At 36.4% G+C, this 18,678-nt stretch overlaps 2 protein-coding genes across 8 annotated transcripts in view; one reads left to right on the top strand and one right to left on the bottom strand.

Annotated features, from left to right (window-relative positions):
• Positions 1-813: 813 nt before the first annotated feature.
• On the bottom strand, positions 814-8,534 carry CRIPT (CXXC repeat containing interactor of PDZ3 domain). 2 transcript variants are annotated; one of them, XM_007108726.3, is made up of 6 exons: positions 8,415-8,534; positions 6,136-6,201; positions 5,325-5,379; positions 1,818-1,921; positions 1,422-1,510; positions 814-876 (listed from the first exon to the last, which is right to left on the bottom strand). In XM_007108726.3, the coding sequence occupies exons 1-5, from the start codon at positions 8,428-8,430 to the stop codon at positions 1,446-1,448; spliced, it is 306 nt and encodes a 101-aa protein (XP_007108788.1). In that variant the 5' UTR covers positions 8,431-8,534; the 3' UTR covers positions 814-876; positions 1,422-1,445. The 2 variants fall into 2 exon arrangements, with proteins under 2 accessions (XP_007108788.1, XP_007108787.1); XM_007108725.4 differs by having other exon boundaries at positions 814-1,510; positions 8,415-8,533.
• The window catches only part of PIGF (phosphatidylinositol glycan anchor biosynthesis class F), a 37,336-nt gene continuing 27,186 nt past the window's right edge, over positions 8,529-18,678 (top strand). For 2 of the 6 annotated variants that reach the window (XM_007108723.4, XM_055089165.1), the window contains exons 1-4: positions 8,662-8,768; positions 10,636-10,884; positions 12,052-12,143; positions 13,353-13,469. In XM_007108723.4, the coding sequence (XP_007108785.1) occupies positions 10,657-10,884; positions 12,052-12,143; positions 13,353-13,469 (437 nt within the window). In that variant the 5' untranslated portion in view covers positions 8,662-8,768; positions 10,636-10,656. The other 4 variants (XM_007108722.2, XM_055089166.1, XM_055089168.1 and 1 more) reach the window with 4 other exon arrangements.

Genomic DNA, 18,678 nt, shown 5'->3' with positions numbered 1-18,678 from the left:
TGTGTCCGGAGCCTGTGCTCCGCAACGGGAGAGGCCACAACAGTGAGAGGCCCGCGTACCGCAAAAAAAAAAAAAAAAAAAAAAAAGAAAAAAATGTGGTACATATATACAATGGAATATTACTCAGCCATAAAAAAGAATGAAATAATGCCATTTGCAGCAACATGGATGGACTTAGAGATTATCATACTAAGAGAAATAAATCAGAAAGAGAAAGACAAATACCATATATCACTCGTATGTAGAATCTAAAATATGACACAAATGAGCCTATCTAAGAAACAGAAACAATGCAGGTGGGGTGGGGAGGGAGATGGATTGGGATTTTGGGGTTAGCAGATGCAAACCATTATATATAGAATGGATAAACAACAAGGTCCTACTGCATAGCACAGGGAACTGCATTCAATATCTTATGATAAACCATAAAGGAAAAGAATTTTAAAAAGAAGGTATATATATGTATAACTGAATCACTTTGTTGTACAGCAGAAATTAACACATTGTAAATCAACTTTACTTCAATTAAAAAGAAAAAGAAACCTCAAAGTAGTCTTTCAGCAATCTATGTATATATATATATTAAAAAAAAAGAGTCAAAATGTTTGCTTAGTCTATTTATTTTTGGTGGGGGAAGGAGAAGAGGAGGAGGTTAAAAAGAAGTTTGGTTTCTGCTTCAAAGCTCTTTCCCAAGGAATGGTGATTCATTCGTTACACATCATCATGGATGCACACTGTTCTCCTGGCTTTCATGATGGTCTGAATTCAAGGTAATATGTGTAATATGTGTTTTTCTGAAATCCAGTGTATTCATTTGGATTTATGTGGGGTGTTCCTTGCGTTCCCATTCTCATATGAAAGGTATTGGCACTTTGGCTTCAAGAACAAATAAAAAAATAACATAAATACAACTTTTGTTTGATTTCGGTCTGGGCTAATTACTTAAGGAACTAGTTAGAAATAATGATCTCAGATATTTAAATGGCTTATGAAGCTGCAATTAATTAAGGGACTGCTGATCCTAAGAACTATGCAACCAAAAGGGAATGAGGGAAAAATTCCAAATCTGGATGCCAAGTTCAAAGCCAAATATCAATAACCTCCTTCTCATACTTTTGCAATATCTATAAAGTAGAGGGAAAGGATAATAAAAATTACACGAGTAATGATAAATAAAAAGTGCATACAGAACTGCGAAAATGTTTTTCGTTAAATTTGTCACTTATTCCAGTTCAATAAGATGTTTGTAAGGAAAAAAAAACTTCAGGCAAAAACTAGTTACACTGCTGCTGAACTTCTTGAGAGCAAAAAAATGAATACCAATCTACTTCCCTGGTTTAAACTTGTCTTAAGACATGTTATTTTGTAACTTGAACATCTATATTATGCATTGAAAATTCAAGCAAAAAGTAAAATCATACGGAAAGCCAGAAACTTCAATACATCTAGACAGACGTTTGCTTGTAGTTTTTGGTATCCAAAACCTTTTTTCCACACATAGCACAGATGCCTAAAACAAACAAACAACTCATGTAAGTAATCAAATCTTAATAACAACTAATAATACTAATCACATAGCTAACCAATACAAATGATTTGGTTTATTTAAGTCACTCCTGAAGCTTAAAACATAATTTAACAGCATCAGAAAAGAAAATATATACTTTTAACTATGACAAGTTCTAAGTTTATTTTGCCTTAGAAAAAAGAACATATGACTAATTTATGAAGGGCTACTCCTTTACTATGTTATCCAAATCAGTATCAAAAGAAGTAGGTTTGATATGAATTCAAAAATGGTATTAAAGGAAACTTACCCTTTTTGTAGGCACAGCCCTGGCAGTAATGAGAACCTGGCTGGTGCACAGAACTTTTACAAATTCTGCAAGTGGAGAACTTATTCTTTCCATATGGATCAAATCTAGAGATTTTTTTTTTTAAAGAAAGAAAAATGTACAATACAATAGAAATACTCTTAAATAACCTTGCTAAAGTAACAAATGTGATTAATTCATGCTCTCTGTTCCCTCTATCAAGCTCTACAATTGATAGGCATAGCACTCTTCTAAATGGCTACTCTCTTAATATGTCTCCACACTTCTGCCCCTTCCATGTAAGCTGTATGCTTGTAAAGAGTCAGCTGTACTTAATCCCAAACCTGTTTATAACAGTTGTATTTGTCAATCTACTCATGTGATATAATTAAATATTATGGAAACTCATGTAAAGAGAGTACAAAAAGAGTGACTGATTCTATTAAAAACTAAATGAATACTTTAGGACGACCAGGTAAGTGTGAATCATTAAAACTGCTATGGAATTAGGCATGGGTAAGAAAACTTAAAAATTGAGGAAAAATCCTAAGTGGAAGGACTTGGTACTGTACAAGTGTCAGTTCTTGCTCTACCTTAAAGATACTGGAAATATATATTCTGGTTATGATTTATGTAAGGAAAATTATAAAGTAGACTCACATTCAAAAAGCCTTGTCTCAATGCCAAATGACTGATGAATGCATGTACAGTTATGTGCTTTGACTTAAAATAAGGTATGTGTATCTTTTAATGATTGCCCACTTTAACTGACATTTTCAATTAACTGATGCAATCCCTTTGGATAAAAAAGTTTCTACTAAAAAAAATGTGACCTTACAGTGACTGGAGGGCAAAATAACTTTAGAGGAAATACTTCCCATTAAATTGGTAATAACTTTTTGTAACCGTACTCATATACTGAATACCAACAGTGTCCTAGACCTGGTTTCTTCTCTTGGGTATGATACAACAGCTCTTTTTTTTTTTTTTTTTTTTTTTTTTTTGTGGTACGCGGGCCTCTCACTGTTGTGGCCTCTCCCGTTGCGGAGCACAGGCTCCCGACGCGCAGGCTCAGCAGCCATGGTTCCCGGGCCCAGCCGTTCCACGGCATGTGGGATCCTCCTGGACCGGGGCACAAACCCGTGTCCCCTGCATTGGCAGGCGGACGCTCAACCACTGCGCCACCAGGGAAGCCCCCAACAGCTCATTTTTAAAGGTTAGTTTTTCCAAATCCAAAAGAATGTCACTTTACTTCCCACAAGAGAAGTTAAGAGTGGACACTATTCTTCCTTTTAATAATAAGCTCAATTTGTTTGGACCTACATGTCTAGAGATTACTTTTTCTTAAAACCATATTTTATTCTAAAATGTACATTTTAATGTCCCAGAAATCTTACGTACACTTTCCAAAGTGAGATATTTAAAATACCCAAAAGTAATAGCTACTTATTAATGACACAGAAGTAAGTTTGGGAGCATAAAGGAACTGGAAGTACCTAAAACTATACACTCTGTAAAACATAACAACTTGGTCAATAATAACTGTGTGGTCTTAGAAGACATCAATAAGTCAGTCAACAATACATAATGTGACAATGCATTGAAGTTTAAGTCTATCATGCTATTTTATACCCATTATTTAATAAGCACCTTTATGTGTCGGGCACTTTATGTATTACAAGCTTCATTATTATTATTAAATACCAAAGATGAACTTGACAGACAAAGCCTCTGCCCTCATCAAGCTGACATTCTAGTGAGAGGAGACAGATAATAAATAAGAAAACAACCACACTTTTAAGATAGTAATACCTGTTGTAGAGAAAATTCAGAGAGGATACTGCGGTAGACATGAGGGGAAGGAAGGAAGACATTAGTTTAGATGCTGGTTAAGGACCCTCTCTGAGGAGGTGACATTTCAGCTGAGACCCAAGTAACAAGAAAGAGCCAGCTATGTAAGCTCTTAGCAATGCATTCTAGGAAGAGGGAGTAGTAAGCACAAACCTATTCCAATGGGAGTGGGCTTGGCATATCTGATGCAGGAGTTGGCACAACAGTGCCTCAATCAGAGAGGCAGGAGGGGCCAGATCACAGAGGACTCTGTAAGAACATGGTATGGGACCTAGCTTTTATTCAATGTAAAAAGAAAACCAATGCAAGGTTTTGAGCAAAGGAGTTACATGCCCTTTAAAGGACCACCCTGGTTATCATGAGAATGAACTATAGGGAACCAGAGAGTAAGCAGGGAGACAAAGTTATTACAATATCCAAGTAAGAAACAATGATGGTTTAGAAGAGGGTAATAGCGGTGAGATGAACAGAAACAGGTGTATTCAGGCTATATTTTGGTAGTAGAGCCAAAGAACTCACTGGTGGATATGGAAAGTGAGGGAAATTAAGAAATCAGTGAGGGATTCCAGTTTTGCACAGCTAGATTGGATCACAGAGCAATGATGAGAAGACTATGATTCGACTGAAGGAAAAAGAGGTTGCCTGTCAGACATCGAATTGGAAAAGTCAAGGAAGCAACTGGATATATGTTTGGAGCTCAGAAAAGTCAGGACTGAGATATACATGTGGAATTCATTAACATACAGTTTGAAATTAAAGCCACTGGACTAAAGTCACTTGAGGAGAGATCATAAATTTATGAACAGAAAAAAAAAAAAGTCTAGGATTGAGACCAGAAGCACTCAATTGAGAAGGAACAGTTAGTGAGTTAAGAGGAAAGGAGACTGTGGTATCTCAAAGCCAAGAGAATAAAGGGTTGCAAAAAAGAGAGTTTTCTAAAGGTTAAATAAGGTAAGAACAGAGAAGTAGCCATCAGTTTTAAAGGTCACGTGTGATCTTGGCAAGAGTAGGTTTAGGAGTGTGGTGGAGATGGAGGCCTGACTAGAGTGGCTGAAGGGGTAAATAGAACTTAAGGACACTGAGAAAGTACTATCTAGATAAGGCTTTTGAAAACTTTTTCTGTAAAAGGAAGCAAGGAAATGGGATGGCAGCTGGAAGGATTCATGGAAGTTTTAAGACTGGATATAATAGAGCATGGTGTCAAAAATTGTTTTTATGGTGGGAGACATTTTTATACTTATTCCTAGGTAAAAAAGTAATGTTCAGAAAAGTTTAGAACTGGTTTAACTTGCTTAAGGTTACAGAGCTAGATAGTAAAAAAATCTAGATTCAAATTTAGGTCTGACTCCAGAGCTCATGACCTGTCCACATTGCTCTGCAGCCTCTGATTTGCAGGAAAATTAAGAACTAGAAAAAATAAGTCATGCTTTCTGGTGAAATTATAAAAATTATATATAATATCTTTATATACTGATACAGTGAAAATGAACAGGGTGAAATCAGCAGGTTATAACAGACAGCTTGGTTATGCATGCTTGGAACTATCTAACTCTATGTTTTATCACAACAGAATGAGGCAAAACAAATTCATTCCAATACACTTAATATTAAAAAGAGTGGAAATTTATATGACTGCTTTATAGATGCTCTTATACCTACCTTGCTTTTTTTGAGGTCAAAGCTTTATTTTCATTCAGCTTTCTTCCACCACTTTCTGCATTGAAATACACATGTATTTTAGTGTGTTATGTCTACACATTTCACACATAACACATACATGAAACATTTAACAATTAGTTAGAAAGTTCATTTTTTGACCTCCTACCAATAGAGCAGCCTATATCAAAATTTTAAAAAATTTCATTTAGTAGCCAGGTTTCAAAGACACTACTTAAAAAAAAAACCACACAATTATTTACTAGGAAAATAAAAATTTGGATAAAAGGCAATCATTTTATTTCTCAGACTCAGAGTAGGACTTTAGGAATGGGTCTATATTTACTCTATCTAATGTAAAATCTAGATGCCGCTACTTTGGTGCCATTGATCTTGAATACAGTAAAAATATTTTTCTTCCCTTTGAAAACATCTTCACTGTATTTAATGATTATGAAAGTGAAAACATTTAAATAATTTGTTCAAGAACATAAAAATCAGGTGAGGAGAGGGGGCTTTCAATACTAACCCTAATTAAGCTGAATCAAATTAATTACTGTGATATATTCATTGCTTAAAAATCATTTAATTATTTTGCTATCTCCTGCCTATCAAATTAGGAACCCTGACATGTCACTGAGAGAACTAAATAGAAAAGATATTAAATTGTTGGGGTATCTAGTATTCCTTAATGTTTAACAGATAAAATACATTGTACACATAACAACATATCATTTTACAAATAATGTAAAAGTGAAAACATTATTCACAGGAAGTATCTGATTCAGTTTCCACGTTCTAAAAGGAAAAATACCTGTGGTATTCCTTGCACCATCTTTCCATGTATCTGGAGTGATAACAGTACCAAGTTTCTTTTCACCTGTTATAACAAGACAGTAAAAGTAAGGGGGATTAGTGTTTACTATTTAATAAATACATTTCATTGTGCCTAAAGTTTTCAAAGGCATCACCAGTCATATTATGTACAAGCCTGTTAATGCTGGGGTCGGGGCCAGTGAACTGAGACTTAAGATATTAACTGCGGGCAATGGATAACTGACTCTTCAGTAAAATTTGTGGATAATAGTATGGCTTATAATAGGCTTCCTCTGTACATGTATCCTTTAAACAAATCTGATAAATCTATTCATTCCATAAATATTTACTAAGCATCTCTGATGTATAAGCCATTGTACAAAGTACAGATAAAAATAAAACGAATTAGGGCTTCCCTGGTGGCGCAGTGGTTGAGAGTCCGCCTGCCGAGGCAGGGGACACGGGTTCGTGCCCTGGTCCGGGAAGATCCCACATGCCGTGGAGTGGCTGGGCCCGTGAGCCATGGCCGCTGAGCCTGCGCGTCGGGAGCCTGTGCTCCGCAACGGGAGAGGCCACACAGTGAGAGGCCCGCGTACCACAAAAAAAAAAAAACCAAAAACGAATTAGATAAAGCTCTAGATTTCAAGGAATTTATAGCACACTGATTTCTCTAATAGTCGTCCTTAACCTGAGTTTCACAGGTAGACCTGGAGATATATGAACAAGATTAAATTGTACACAAACCTTTTGTATATCCATTTTTTAATAGACTATGTTAAGTCTACAGCTTTCATCACATTCTCAAAGGGCTCAGAGAACCAAAAAAAAAAGTTAAGAATTATTGAACTAAAATATAAGCTGGAAAGTAAATAGTATGACAATTGAGAGCTCAAGTATTAGGAGAAATTCCATGGAGGAAGAAATAACCTTGGCTAGGGAAATCCAGTGAAGCTTTGTGGGGAAGGCAATAGAGAGGGTTAGCGGCAATGAGACTGTGAAGAAAGAGGAGAAAAGAGGATGAAGGTAAACTGGATAAGAGACACATCCTGGGGAAAGGCATTGAAAACTCAGGGTACATATGGGCAAAATATTGTTTGGTTTGGCTGAAGTGAAAAGGGTAAGGCTTAGTGAAAATGCAGTTAAAAAGGTAAGCTGAGGCCTCATTGAGGAGGGTCCTCCTGAATGCCAGGCTCCAAATATAAAAATCCCAAATTATTCTCTGCACCCTGAGAATTTATTAAAGTAACCATCCATGGTCATTCTTTCACTTAATATAAAAACTGTGATTCAAACTCAAGGGCATCTGTGTTCAAAGTTTTATATACTATAGGGATATAAACAAAGTGGATCACGTTAATTAGACAATTATCAGGATAAGAGGACTTGAAATTGTCACAGAAGAGTCAGACATATCTAGGTGTAGGAAAAAGGGATTTGGGGATATGACAGCTTTCTAAACACATAACCAGTTAGTGAGGTCAAAAAATCATAAGATATTTTCTAGAAATCTCAAGGGTTGGCATTAGAATCACTGGATGGCAACTATAGGGAGGAAAGACTTTTCTAAAAGCCAGTGAAATCTGCACAGACTGCTTTGAAGGTGGTGAGAGTCTCCTACCCCTGTGCCTCAATCCTCTATGCATTCATGCAAAGAGCATTTAAGCCATTGGATGGGATACTGACTTAGGTTTGTTAGATAAAATATAGGACACCCAGTTAGATTTAAATTTCATATAAACAATGAATACTTTTTTTTTTTTTTAAAGTAAAGAAGGGCCTAAAAGTGCGTGCTTTGGGACAAAGCACTTACTGTAGTGAGGAACAGCAAACAGAACCAAGTCTCAAATATTGCATAGGACACACTTACACTATAAATTATTTGTTTTCCTTAAATTCAAATTTAACTGGGTGTCCGGTACTTTTATTTGCTAAATCCATCAACTCCAGATGCTGTGGAAGTGACTTTTAAGATCCATTCCAACCCGGCGGGTCTGTGAAGAGAAGAAGCCCGTCAAGAAGCAGTACAGGATGATACCCGGGGTTGATGGGAAGCAACGGAAATAGACAAAGAGGTGCAAAACTGAGACCACTCTGAATGCAAATACAGGACGATACGGTCGTTGTGGAGGGCAGGAATGGTCAAAGGGCAGGATAGGAGGACAGAGGCTAGAATCAAGGACCTGTGGCCGAAGGAAAAACAAAGAAAGAGCAAAGTTCCCGGGGAACTCGTTAGGTTCTCCCAGCCTCCTTCTCCCGCAAAGAGTCTCCTTAACTCACATTTCTCGCACACCATCCTTCCGTGACGATTCCCTCAGCCGCAGGACGAGCGGCAGCTGGAAGACGTTAACAATACAGCCAAGGAAGAGCTCCCCTTCCGGGTTACGAAAATCCACTTCCGGCCCTTCCGCCCTCCGCCCCGCCTATCCAACACCTGGAAAGCCGCGGGAGGAATAAACGCGATTGGGGAGGCGGGGCTGCCTTCTTGGCCCGCCTCTTCACTTCTGCGATTGGCTGTGAGGCCTTGGGCCCCCTCCCCACAGGCCTGCGCCTGCGCGAGGCACAGGACGCCGAGTCACACCTGATGGTGGGAGGTAGTAACCGTCCGTTCTCTTCCGCGGGCGGGAGAGTTAGGTAAGCCCAGCCGGAGGCTCGAGGTGCACGAGCCTCCCGGCGCTGCAAGCCACTTCCGCCAGCTGTCCAACTGGCCGGGAATCTCTGCCCCCGGCCGGTCCGCGCCTGCCGGCCCCTCCAGCGCCGCTCTTCCTGCGTGACCCAGGGGCTGCCCTGATGGACTGGCCTCTTTCGGATCCGACTTTCTGTGTCTGTCCCTTCTTTTCTCTCGGTCTACACGCTTGTGCTCTTTGATTATGCTTCTCAATTCTTCCCTCTTTGCCCACACTCCCGTCGGCTGAGGCTTGGGCAGAGTTCGGAGCGACCCAGTTTGGGATGGAGCTGCAGGTTAAGGTCCCCCGATTCCCGCGAAGTCTCCTCTAGGAGCCGCTCAGAAGAGCCTCCTCTCCCGCTGCAAGACTTGAGGACTCGGGCCAGGTCAGACCGTGGAGGCCGGGGCCCTGGCCACCCGAGGAGGCACCTGACGGGAGTCCTCCTGGGCTCGCCAGGGCCTAACACAGGGCTGGTTTCTCAGGAGGGGCAACACTGGACCAACTCTTCGTTAGTTCACTCATTCATTCCGTCATTCAGCAAGCATCCGACTTTGGGTACCACTCACTGTCTTAGGTCCAGATCTGCTTCTGTCAGTTGCGATTCTGAGGGTGGCCCAGAAAAATATCTGAAGGTGTGTCTGTTGAGAGAGTATATTCTGGATTCCCCTTCCCAGCCCCTCAGCTGAGGCTAGGACCTGTAAGAAACATTTCCTTTTTTCTTTCTTTCCACGCATTCTTTTCTCGACCCCCTAGTGCGTATCTTTGTATCAAAGAGGCTAGGTTTTGAAATGGCTTTAGCACTTGGCAGCTTGGGACCTTGGAGTGTTTCCTAATCTGTCTTAGCCTGTTTCCTTATCAGTAAAGTGTTTGCCTTGTAAAAGTACAGTGTGAATTAATCGAGAGTGTTAGTATAAGGCGTGGATTCGCCCCTTTGCCCCAGTGGGAGCCCTGTGTGTGTCTATAAAATATACACATATATATATATTTTTTTTCTGGAATATTAACCACAGTGTAACATGTGGACTACTACTTTAATAAAGTCCTTACTTAACATTAGTCAATACTATGTATAAGCTATCTTTTAGGTAATTTGTAAATACATGCATATATAAATTAACGTGTTTATATATATATATATATATATATATATATATATACACACACACACAGAGAGTGAGAGAGAACGTAAATATTTTTCCACCTTCCATTCATGCTCTGCTTTTGGTTGGAATCTGGCATCTGTAACTGACATTGTCATTTTGGTATTTTTGCAGCACTGGGACTCTTAGTTTAGCATGATGTTCTTTGAAGCTTCTTGGTAACACTGGCCGCCATTTGAGTATTCCAGTGTGTACCAGGTGTTACTTGGCATTTGTTAGAAAATGTGAACTACTGTGATGTTAGACAAGGCTCCATAATGATAAAAATGCCAACAGTTCAGCCAAATTTTATTATGGGGTTTCTAGAAAGCATAGCTTATATTTCCAACAGGGCAAATCATTACCACATGCTGTTTGTTTTCACCTCTGATTTTGGCAAAAAGAAAAAAAACCGAATTGCTTAATTAGTCCTAGCACATGACTGTTTTACAGAAACTAGGCACAAATAGTTAAGAAATTAGTAAATTTGTCCTTTTTCAGGCTCTGAGAGCTGTTTATACTATATTAGTCTATAAGTTTTTACACATATGCATCTTCCTATATTCTAACACTAAGACATTATTGCCCATAGAAAATTGACTCTGGTTCATGGCTTGTTTTTAGACGTTGGAGCATTTAGGACAATGGAAAAAGTCATTATTGCCTATGCTCTTTTCTTAATTTGTTTTTCATTAGATAGCCGCTCAGGAAAACACCATGAAAGATACTGACATCAAGAGACTACTGTATGTCCATCTATTATGCATATTTTCAATTATCCTAAGCATCTTCATTCCATCATTCTTCTTGGAGAACTTCTCAGTACTGGAAACACACTTGACATGGTTGTGCATCTGTTCTGTTTCTGTAACTGCTGTCAATTTAGTATCGTATTTAGTAGTGAAACCAAATGCATCTTCTAAAAGAAGTTCATTATCATACAAGGTAAGGCTTATTTCTTGACAACTGATTTTTAGATGTAGGTAATGTTTTTTTTACTGGATGAATAAAGTATTAGTCAAGTATTTATTGGGTTATTTACAGTGAATAAAGAAGCTGATTTTTTTTTTTTTCTAGTCAGTAGCCTATTGCTTGCTGGAAGACTGTCCACAGTGTTTGATAGATTCTTGCCATGTATTAATTGGATATCATAGCATTGTGAACCTATATAGTCATGTTTTATGTCATCATTGAAGATAAATACATCTTCAATGTAGCAATATATATAAATATAAATGTAGCAATCACCTTTAAATCTTATAAGACATTTCAGTTTATTTTCATTCATCCTTTGCATTTCTGAAAAACACAATGGGTTTTTCAGAAATTACAAAATAAGCTCTTGTTTCAAGCTTGGCCTTCCTTGACTAAATAGCAGTTGAAGTTTTCAGACATTGGAATCTATTTTCTGGAATATTCACTACAGTGTAACACTTGACTATTATTTAAATTAATAAAGTCCTCACTTAACATTATTCAGTACTATGTGTATGTTCTTTATTAGGTAATTTAAAACGCATTTACTGCCCTATGATTTAAAACGCTCATTGTGTGTTTTATTATTAGATCTTCTTGAGCTCGAAATCAAGTAGGTCCCACACTGATTTGCAGACATGCAGGTCTTTTTTTATGTGGATCATATAGTAACATGAATATGATTTGGGGAATTATTTAATGTTGTGCTTTTTTTTGGTCCAATTTTCCTAGGAATTTTGTTTTAAAATGAAAAAAAATTATTATAATCATTATTTTCTATAACTATTTCATGTATCATCACACAAGAAGGACTGTGTTTGTGATTTTTGTATCCTAGCACACTTATTGGTAAATATTTCATAAATACTGATTAACAACATAGTTCAGTACTTAGCATAGAAACAAAAACATTTTCTGATTCTACTGTTGGTTAGGTGAGTGGAACATGGGGGTCGATTTTTGTCTTGTGGCTTTTTTACAGTGCTGTGCAAAGAACATGTGATCTGACTTCAGGAGCAGATCCAAAGAATATTCAGCTGTATCACACATTATAGGACTAAGTTGTATCTGTAGATAAAGCATTTGCTGTCCTTTAGTCATTCTCTTGATTCTTTAAGTTGTTCATTTCTCTTTTAGGTAACCAGATTTTTGAAATGCTGTATCTACTTTCTTATGTCTTGTTTCTCCTTTCATGTAATTTTTGTTCTATATGGAGCACCACTAACAGAGTAAGTCTGAAATTTTTTACCTTAAGCCAACTATATTTTAAAACAGTCATTTATTAAGCCAAGTGCTAATTCTATTGGTGATTAGAGAAAAAACATGGTGTGTTTAATCAATGGATCACAGAAGGATACTGACATCATTGCCCTTGGCAGTGTTATTTTTTTAAAAGACAATGGAATAACTTAATTCATTAAATGCTCCTATTATGTAGCCTTTTATCATGCAGTTGCTTAAAGGGGGAGAAACTGTCATATACCAATAGGTGTGTGGCCCTTAGAACCTCTAAGGAAACTGACTATAATGATATATATAAATTAGTTATAAATAGTAAATGTGATTCTGAAGTGCTTGAAAAGAGTTTATTTTCTTAAGAAAAGTCAATAGATTCTTGTATTTAATTACGTAAAAGTTAATGTTTATAGTTTAAAGGTAAAATTTAACTCAACACCTTTTCAAAACTGAACAATTTTGAATTAGTGAAAGCCAAATTCATTAATATGTCTTATGTAATGTTCCATTATAGTTTGGGAAAGTTCAGTTTAGCAGTGATAAATGATCATGTTGAAATGAGTGATGCAATACATATACACACACACACACATAGCTATATGTATAGTTTTACATATATATATATATATATATATATATATATATACGTGGTTATATATACACATACTAGATTAACAGGTAATTATTTTCTAGAGTGGGGAGGACAAGACCTTTGTAATGGGAAATGATAATTTCTCTGTAATCCATTTTAGAGTAGAATGAATGTCTGGAGCAGTGATTCTCCAAGTGTGGTTCTAAAACCAACAACATCAGCATTTTATCGAAATGCAAATTCTCAGGCCTTAGAAACAAATTTACCTAGTTCTCCATGTGGTTCCGATATAAGCTAAATTTGAACCACGGATTGCAGAGAAAGTTCCAGAGACTATTGAGGAAAAAGTTAATAATCTAGAAAAGGGTTTTCTTGCAATGGACAGTCTCAGTATTGTATGGCATTTAACACTTCTGAACTCTATCATCAAAGCCAAATATTTGCTAGATTGTTTTTTATAGCTTGCATTTTGGTAGTAAGACTCATGTTACCTTTCTAAGTGTAAGAAAATAGTTTTATACTAAATCTATTTAAGTAAAAAAGATTATGTATGTGTGCGTACATGCACCTTTAACACTTAAAAAAAATTAATACAGTGTTATTTTTCTAGGTTGGCATTGGAAACATTTTTACTCGCAGTTACTTTGTCCACTTTTACTACTGTACCTTGTTTATGTTTGTTAGGACCAAACTTCAAAGCATGGCTAAGAGTTTTCAGTAGAAATGGGTAAGTTTTAATTTTATATTCTAGTGATGTTTGAAATTAAAAAAAAATTAATGAGGTACTTTTCTATTCATGGCAGCTTGCTGATTGTTCCTTGAGTGTTTCTCAGCACTGTATGGTTCTCAGTGATGCTGTAAGGGCCCACTGCAGCTGGAGACTGGGGCCAGGGAAGGATGGCATGCACTTGAGGGAGACCCAAGCAGGCAGAACTATAGGCCTCTCCCTCCACGTTAGCAAGATCAGCTCTGCATTTTTTTTTTTTTTTTTTTTTTTGTATGGTAGAATTCCACTTAGCCTTTTGCTTGGAAAAAGGTTTCTGTTACCAAAAGAAAACTTTGAAAACCCCTCCTCGGGGATAATTTATCACTGTGATAAAATTGCTACAGATCAAATTGCTTCCGTACATCTTATAATGTAGAATTGGGGTTCACCATCTAAAAATGGTTATTGGAAAAACTATAGTTTCTTGTTCAGCCTCTTTTGTGGTGAGACATCCGAGGGCAGGTTTTACAGGATTTTATTCCCTTAGAGCAGCTGTATGTATTTTCAGCATTGTTAAGTTAAAATTTTAGCTTCTTGAAAGGCAGTGAAATCATTTGTATCAGAAATGGTTGAGTTATAACTAAGAAAACTAGAAAGTTATTTGGTGCCCATGATTTTGTCTTGTTTATCACCCAGCAGCAAAAACTTCTTGAGCCCTTAACTCTGTGCTCTATGTTATGCAGACTCTCTGTGGAGTCTGATGTATTAGCTGTGCTTCTCTCCATGAGGATGTTGGACATTCAAGGGGCAAGGATGAGATGAAAACATAAGACTAAATTTGTGTAGCTTGAACAATGAGGTTTTAGGAACTCAGTAGGGTAGGAGACCACTGAAGAATGAGCTGGATGGGGGGATGATCTATGAAGGACTTGGATCAGGAGTAAGAGATTTGGTAAGACTAAGTGGGAAGGGGAGACACCCCACGCTAGCGGGATGAATGAAACTATAGAAACTGAAATGAACATGGTATTTTTGTGTGATTTGGAAGAGAACAGCCCAAGTGGAGCAGAGGATACTTGCTGGGTAGCTAGGCTCCATAAATTACTGACTTTTTCCTTTTGAAATGTTTGTTTGTTCCCCTTCAGAACCATCTTCTAGTGTTCATAAAGTCTCAAGAAAACAAAAGTGTCACATTGAATACTTTTTCCCACATTGTTACCATAGTATCCCAAATGGCATTAATTTCTTCTGGTATTTTAGTTTGACATTTTTAAACAGTGAAAATCAGTTGAAACCTTATTGGTTTGGACTGGTGATTTATCCAGCTTTGAATTCTGTTTCTGATGATAGCATTAATGGTGTACTTGGGGAAGATACTGTCATCTGATTCTATAGTCAGTTCTGCTATAAGATGGCATATGCATTCCTAAAAATCCTTGCATTATGCAAAACTGGGCAATAAGAAACACAGAACTTATGGGAAAAATGGGATGGGGCATAACACTCAAAAACTTCATCAGTAACACATTAAAAAAGGTAGGAACTTAATAAAAATGGCAGGACAGTTTAATACATGTTAAATGGTTAAGAATTGCATAAATATTATAATAAATACGGCACTTTTCCTTGGACAAAACCTGAAATTTGCTTTTGGAAGTAGATGTGGGAAGGGTTGCCTCTTTTAAGTTAGTATGAAGGAAGGTTGTTGGAAAGCTAAGACAGATGTGGAAGGTGTGGCTCATATACGTGCGGGGAACTGAGATAGCTGGGAGATGAATTTTTAAACAGTATTGAGATATAATTCAAACACATATATGTCACCTATATAAAGTGTACAATTCAATAGTTTTTATTATATTCACAGATATGTACAGCAATCATTACAGTCAGTTTTAGAATATTTTCATCACCTCAAAAAGAAACTCAATGTCCTTTACCTGCCACTTCCTTATTACCCCTCCCCTAGCCCTAAGCAACCACTAATCTATTTACTGTCTGTAGATTTGCCTGTTTTGGACATTTCATAAAAATGGAATCATATAATATGTGATCTTTTGTGATTGGCTTTTTTTGTATAGCATGACATTTTCAAGGTTCATCCATGTTGTAGCGTGTATCAGTACATTATTCCTTTCTACGGCTGAATGATATGGATGGATATGTACCACATTTTGTTTATCCATTCATCAATTGATGGACATCTAGGTTGTTTTCACTTTTTGCTATTATAAGTTGCTGTAAGCATCTGCATACAGGTTTTTGTGTGGATATATGTTTTCATTTCACTTGAGTATATGCTGAGGAGTGGAATTGTTGGGTCATATGGTAACTCTACTTTTAATCATTTGAACAACTGCCAGACTTTTCCAATGTGGCTGTACCATTTTACATGTCCGCAACAGTGTGTGAGGACTCCAGTTCCCCTACATTCTCACCAACAGTTGTTATTATCTGACTTTTTGATTAATGCCATCCTTATGGGTGTGAAGTGTTATCTCTTTGTGTTTTTTATTTGCATTTCCCTACTGACCAATGAGATCAAGCATCTTTTCATGTTCCTATTGGCTGTTGTATATTTTCCTTGGAGAAATCTCCCTTTAGATCCTTTACTCATTTTTGAATTGAGTTATTTGTCTTCATTACTAAGTTGTAAGAGTTCTTTATATATTCTACATACAAGTTCTTTATCAGATACATGATTTGCAAATATTTTCTCCCTTTCTGTGTGTTGTCTTTTCACTTTCATGATAGTGCCCTTTGAGGCACAAAAGGTTTTAATTTTGATGAAATCTAATTTATCTTTTTCTTTCATTGCTTGTGCTCTTAGAGTCATATCTAAGAATCCACTGCCAAATCCAAGGTCTTAAAGATTTACTCCTGTGTTTTCTTCTAAGAGTTTTATAATTTTAGTTCTTACATTTGGGTCTTTGGTCCATTTTGTGTTAGTTTTTGTGTATGGTATGAGGTAAGGGTCCCACTTCATTCTTTTGCATGTGGCTACCCAGTTGTCCTAGCATCATTTGTTGAAAAAACCTTTATCCCTTTGAGTGATCTTGGCACCTCTGTTGAAAATCAGTTGATCATAAACACATGATCAGCTCTTATTCCATTAATGTCTGTACTTATGCCAGTGTGACACCATCTTGATTAGCTGGTAGATGTTTGAGGGATGTGCACGTTTTGTGTATTCATATGCTGCTCAGTTCACCTGGGTGCAGTTTTTGTGTTCACTCAGTGTTTCTCACAGACGAAATCACTCCTATTGTTCCTTAATATATCCATCAAATTGGAACAAATTTGAATTTTCAAAATAAGCATTATAGCAGAACTGACTGTATATATAAATTCCTAATATTTTAAAATTGAAAAAAACAAACTTTAAAACTCAAGGGAAACAGAGTAACTATTCCTAGTTTCTCTTAGTAATTTATCGTGAATTTCATATGTGGACATTTTCTTTCTTTTGATAATTTTTTTTATTGAAATGTAGTTGAGGTACAGTATTACATGTTACAGGTGTACAGTAGAGTGATTCACAATTTTTAAAGATTATACTCCATTTATAGTTATTATAAAATATTTGCTGTATTCCCTGTGTTGTACAATATATCCTTTTAGCTTATTTTGTACGTGATAGTTTGTACCTCTTAATTCCCTGCCCCTATATTTCCCCTCCCCACTGAGAACTGAGTGAGATGATGAGTGAAATCAAATAGTAAGTGCTCAAGAAATGTTTGTCAACTGGATTAACAATTGTCAGGGGGCATTTTTATACGTCATACTCCCAATACTGACGGCCATTTGTCTTAGTACTTTTCCTGGTTTAGGTAACAGACCAAGGAGTGCTGGGCATGGACAACAACCACAGAGAAGGAGGAATGTTTTTTTCAGTTCATTTAATGTAAAATTGATTTGAACTTTGTCATGAGAGGGGAACTTAAATCTTCATGTCTCTACCATACATTAGTGATAGTTCAGTTTCTTCCCTAGGAATTTTATCACACTTCAAGAATTTAGTATAAACATGTCAAATTTTGAATGAGTTAGGAAATAATTAATTTGATGCAGTAACTTGTTTAATATTAGAGTTAGCCTTAAATGTTCACTTTTATACAAAGATATTTTAAAAATTCAAAGGTCTGGTGGTTCTGCAGTGATAATATGAAATACCCATGAAAAACAATGACTTGTGTGTTATTTCAAAATTATTTGGGACTTCCCTGGTGGTCCAGTGGTTAGCTCTCTGTGCTTCCACTACACGGGGCATGGGTTCCATCCCTAGTCAGGGAACTTAGATCCCACAAGCCACATGGCGCAGCCAAAAAAAAAAGAAAGAAATTATTTGAATATATTAACATCATTTATATTGAGTCACAACTTTAATTTAAAAGAATTTTATTATTATTTAAGGAGTTTATACAAAACGTATGAATATGTATAATACCTTTCTTCCTACCCAGTAATCATTTACAACAGGAATTAAAGTTCTGATTTGAAGTTCTTACACTATAGTTCTAATTCATTGAAAGTATTTAAAATACCTTAAAGTACTGATTGAAGATTTTAGAACTTTAAATATTTTTGTCATTCATCCTGTGTTTTAGTATATGAAACACGGTAGAATTTTTTTCTTCTGTTTTGCTTATTTAAAGCTGGCCCTTTTAGTGTTCTTGAAATATGACTAATTCAGGTGTTCAGTATGAACAGCCCAGTTTTGAATTGGGCTGACATGTTGCTCAGTATTGAATCAATATTTCATACTGTTTTTAAGTGAAATATTATTACATCCTAATTTTTAGTGTATTTATTTGCATGTTTAATATTGAGTAGATGATAATCAAATAACAACTGTGAAACACAAAAGCTTTGATTTTGAGAACTGTGTGGAATATGCATGCCAAGAGTAAAGGACCAATTCTGATACTATTCAGATTTAATATGCAATTAAATGACACTATTTTAACAAGACTTTTTCTTAAAGTCATGTACAATTATTCCAGATTTTTTTTAAAAGAATGCTATTTTAAAGAAACTTGAAGATAGAAAAGTCATTTGGTTTCCTAAAAAATTCTGCTGACTTTTTGTTTTACCTTATTACTGAATATACTCAATTTGTACTAGGGTTACTTCAGTATGTTGCTTTGGTGTTATAATTTTTGTGGGGCTTTTTTTTTTTTTTCCAGTTGTTGACTTTTTTTTTTTTTTTTTTTTTTGCGGTAACCGGGCCTCT

This window comes from Physeter macrocephalus, chromosome 12 (genome assembly GCF_002837175.3).
Source record: "Physeter macrocephalus isolate SW-GA chromosome 12, ASM283717v5, whole genome shotgun sequence".
In the NCBI taxonomy this organism is placed as follows: Eukaryota; Metazoa; Chordata; class Mammalia; order Artiodactyla; family Physeteridae; genus Physeter; species Physeter macrocephalus.
Note: the sequence above shows the minus strand (reverse complement) of the source record. Positions and strands in the feature narration are given on the sequence as shown.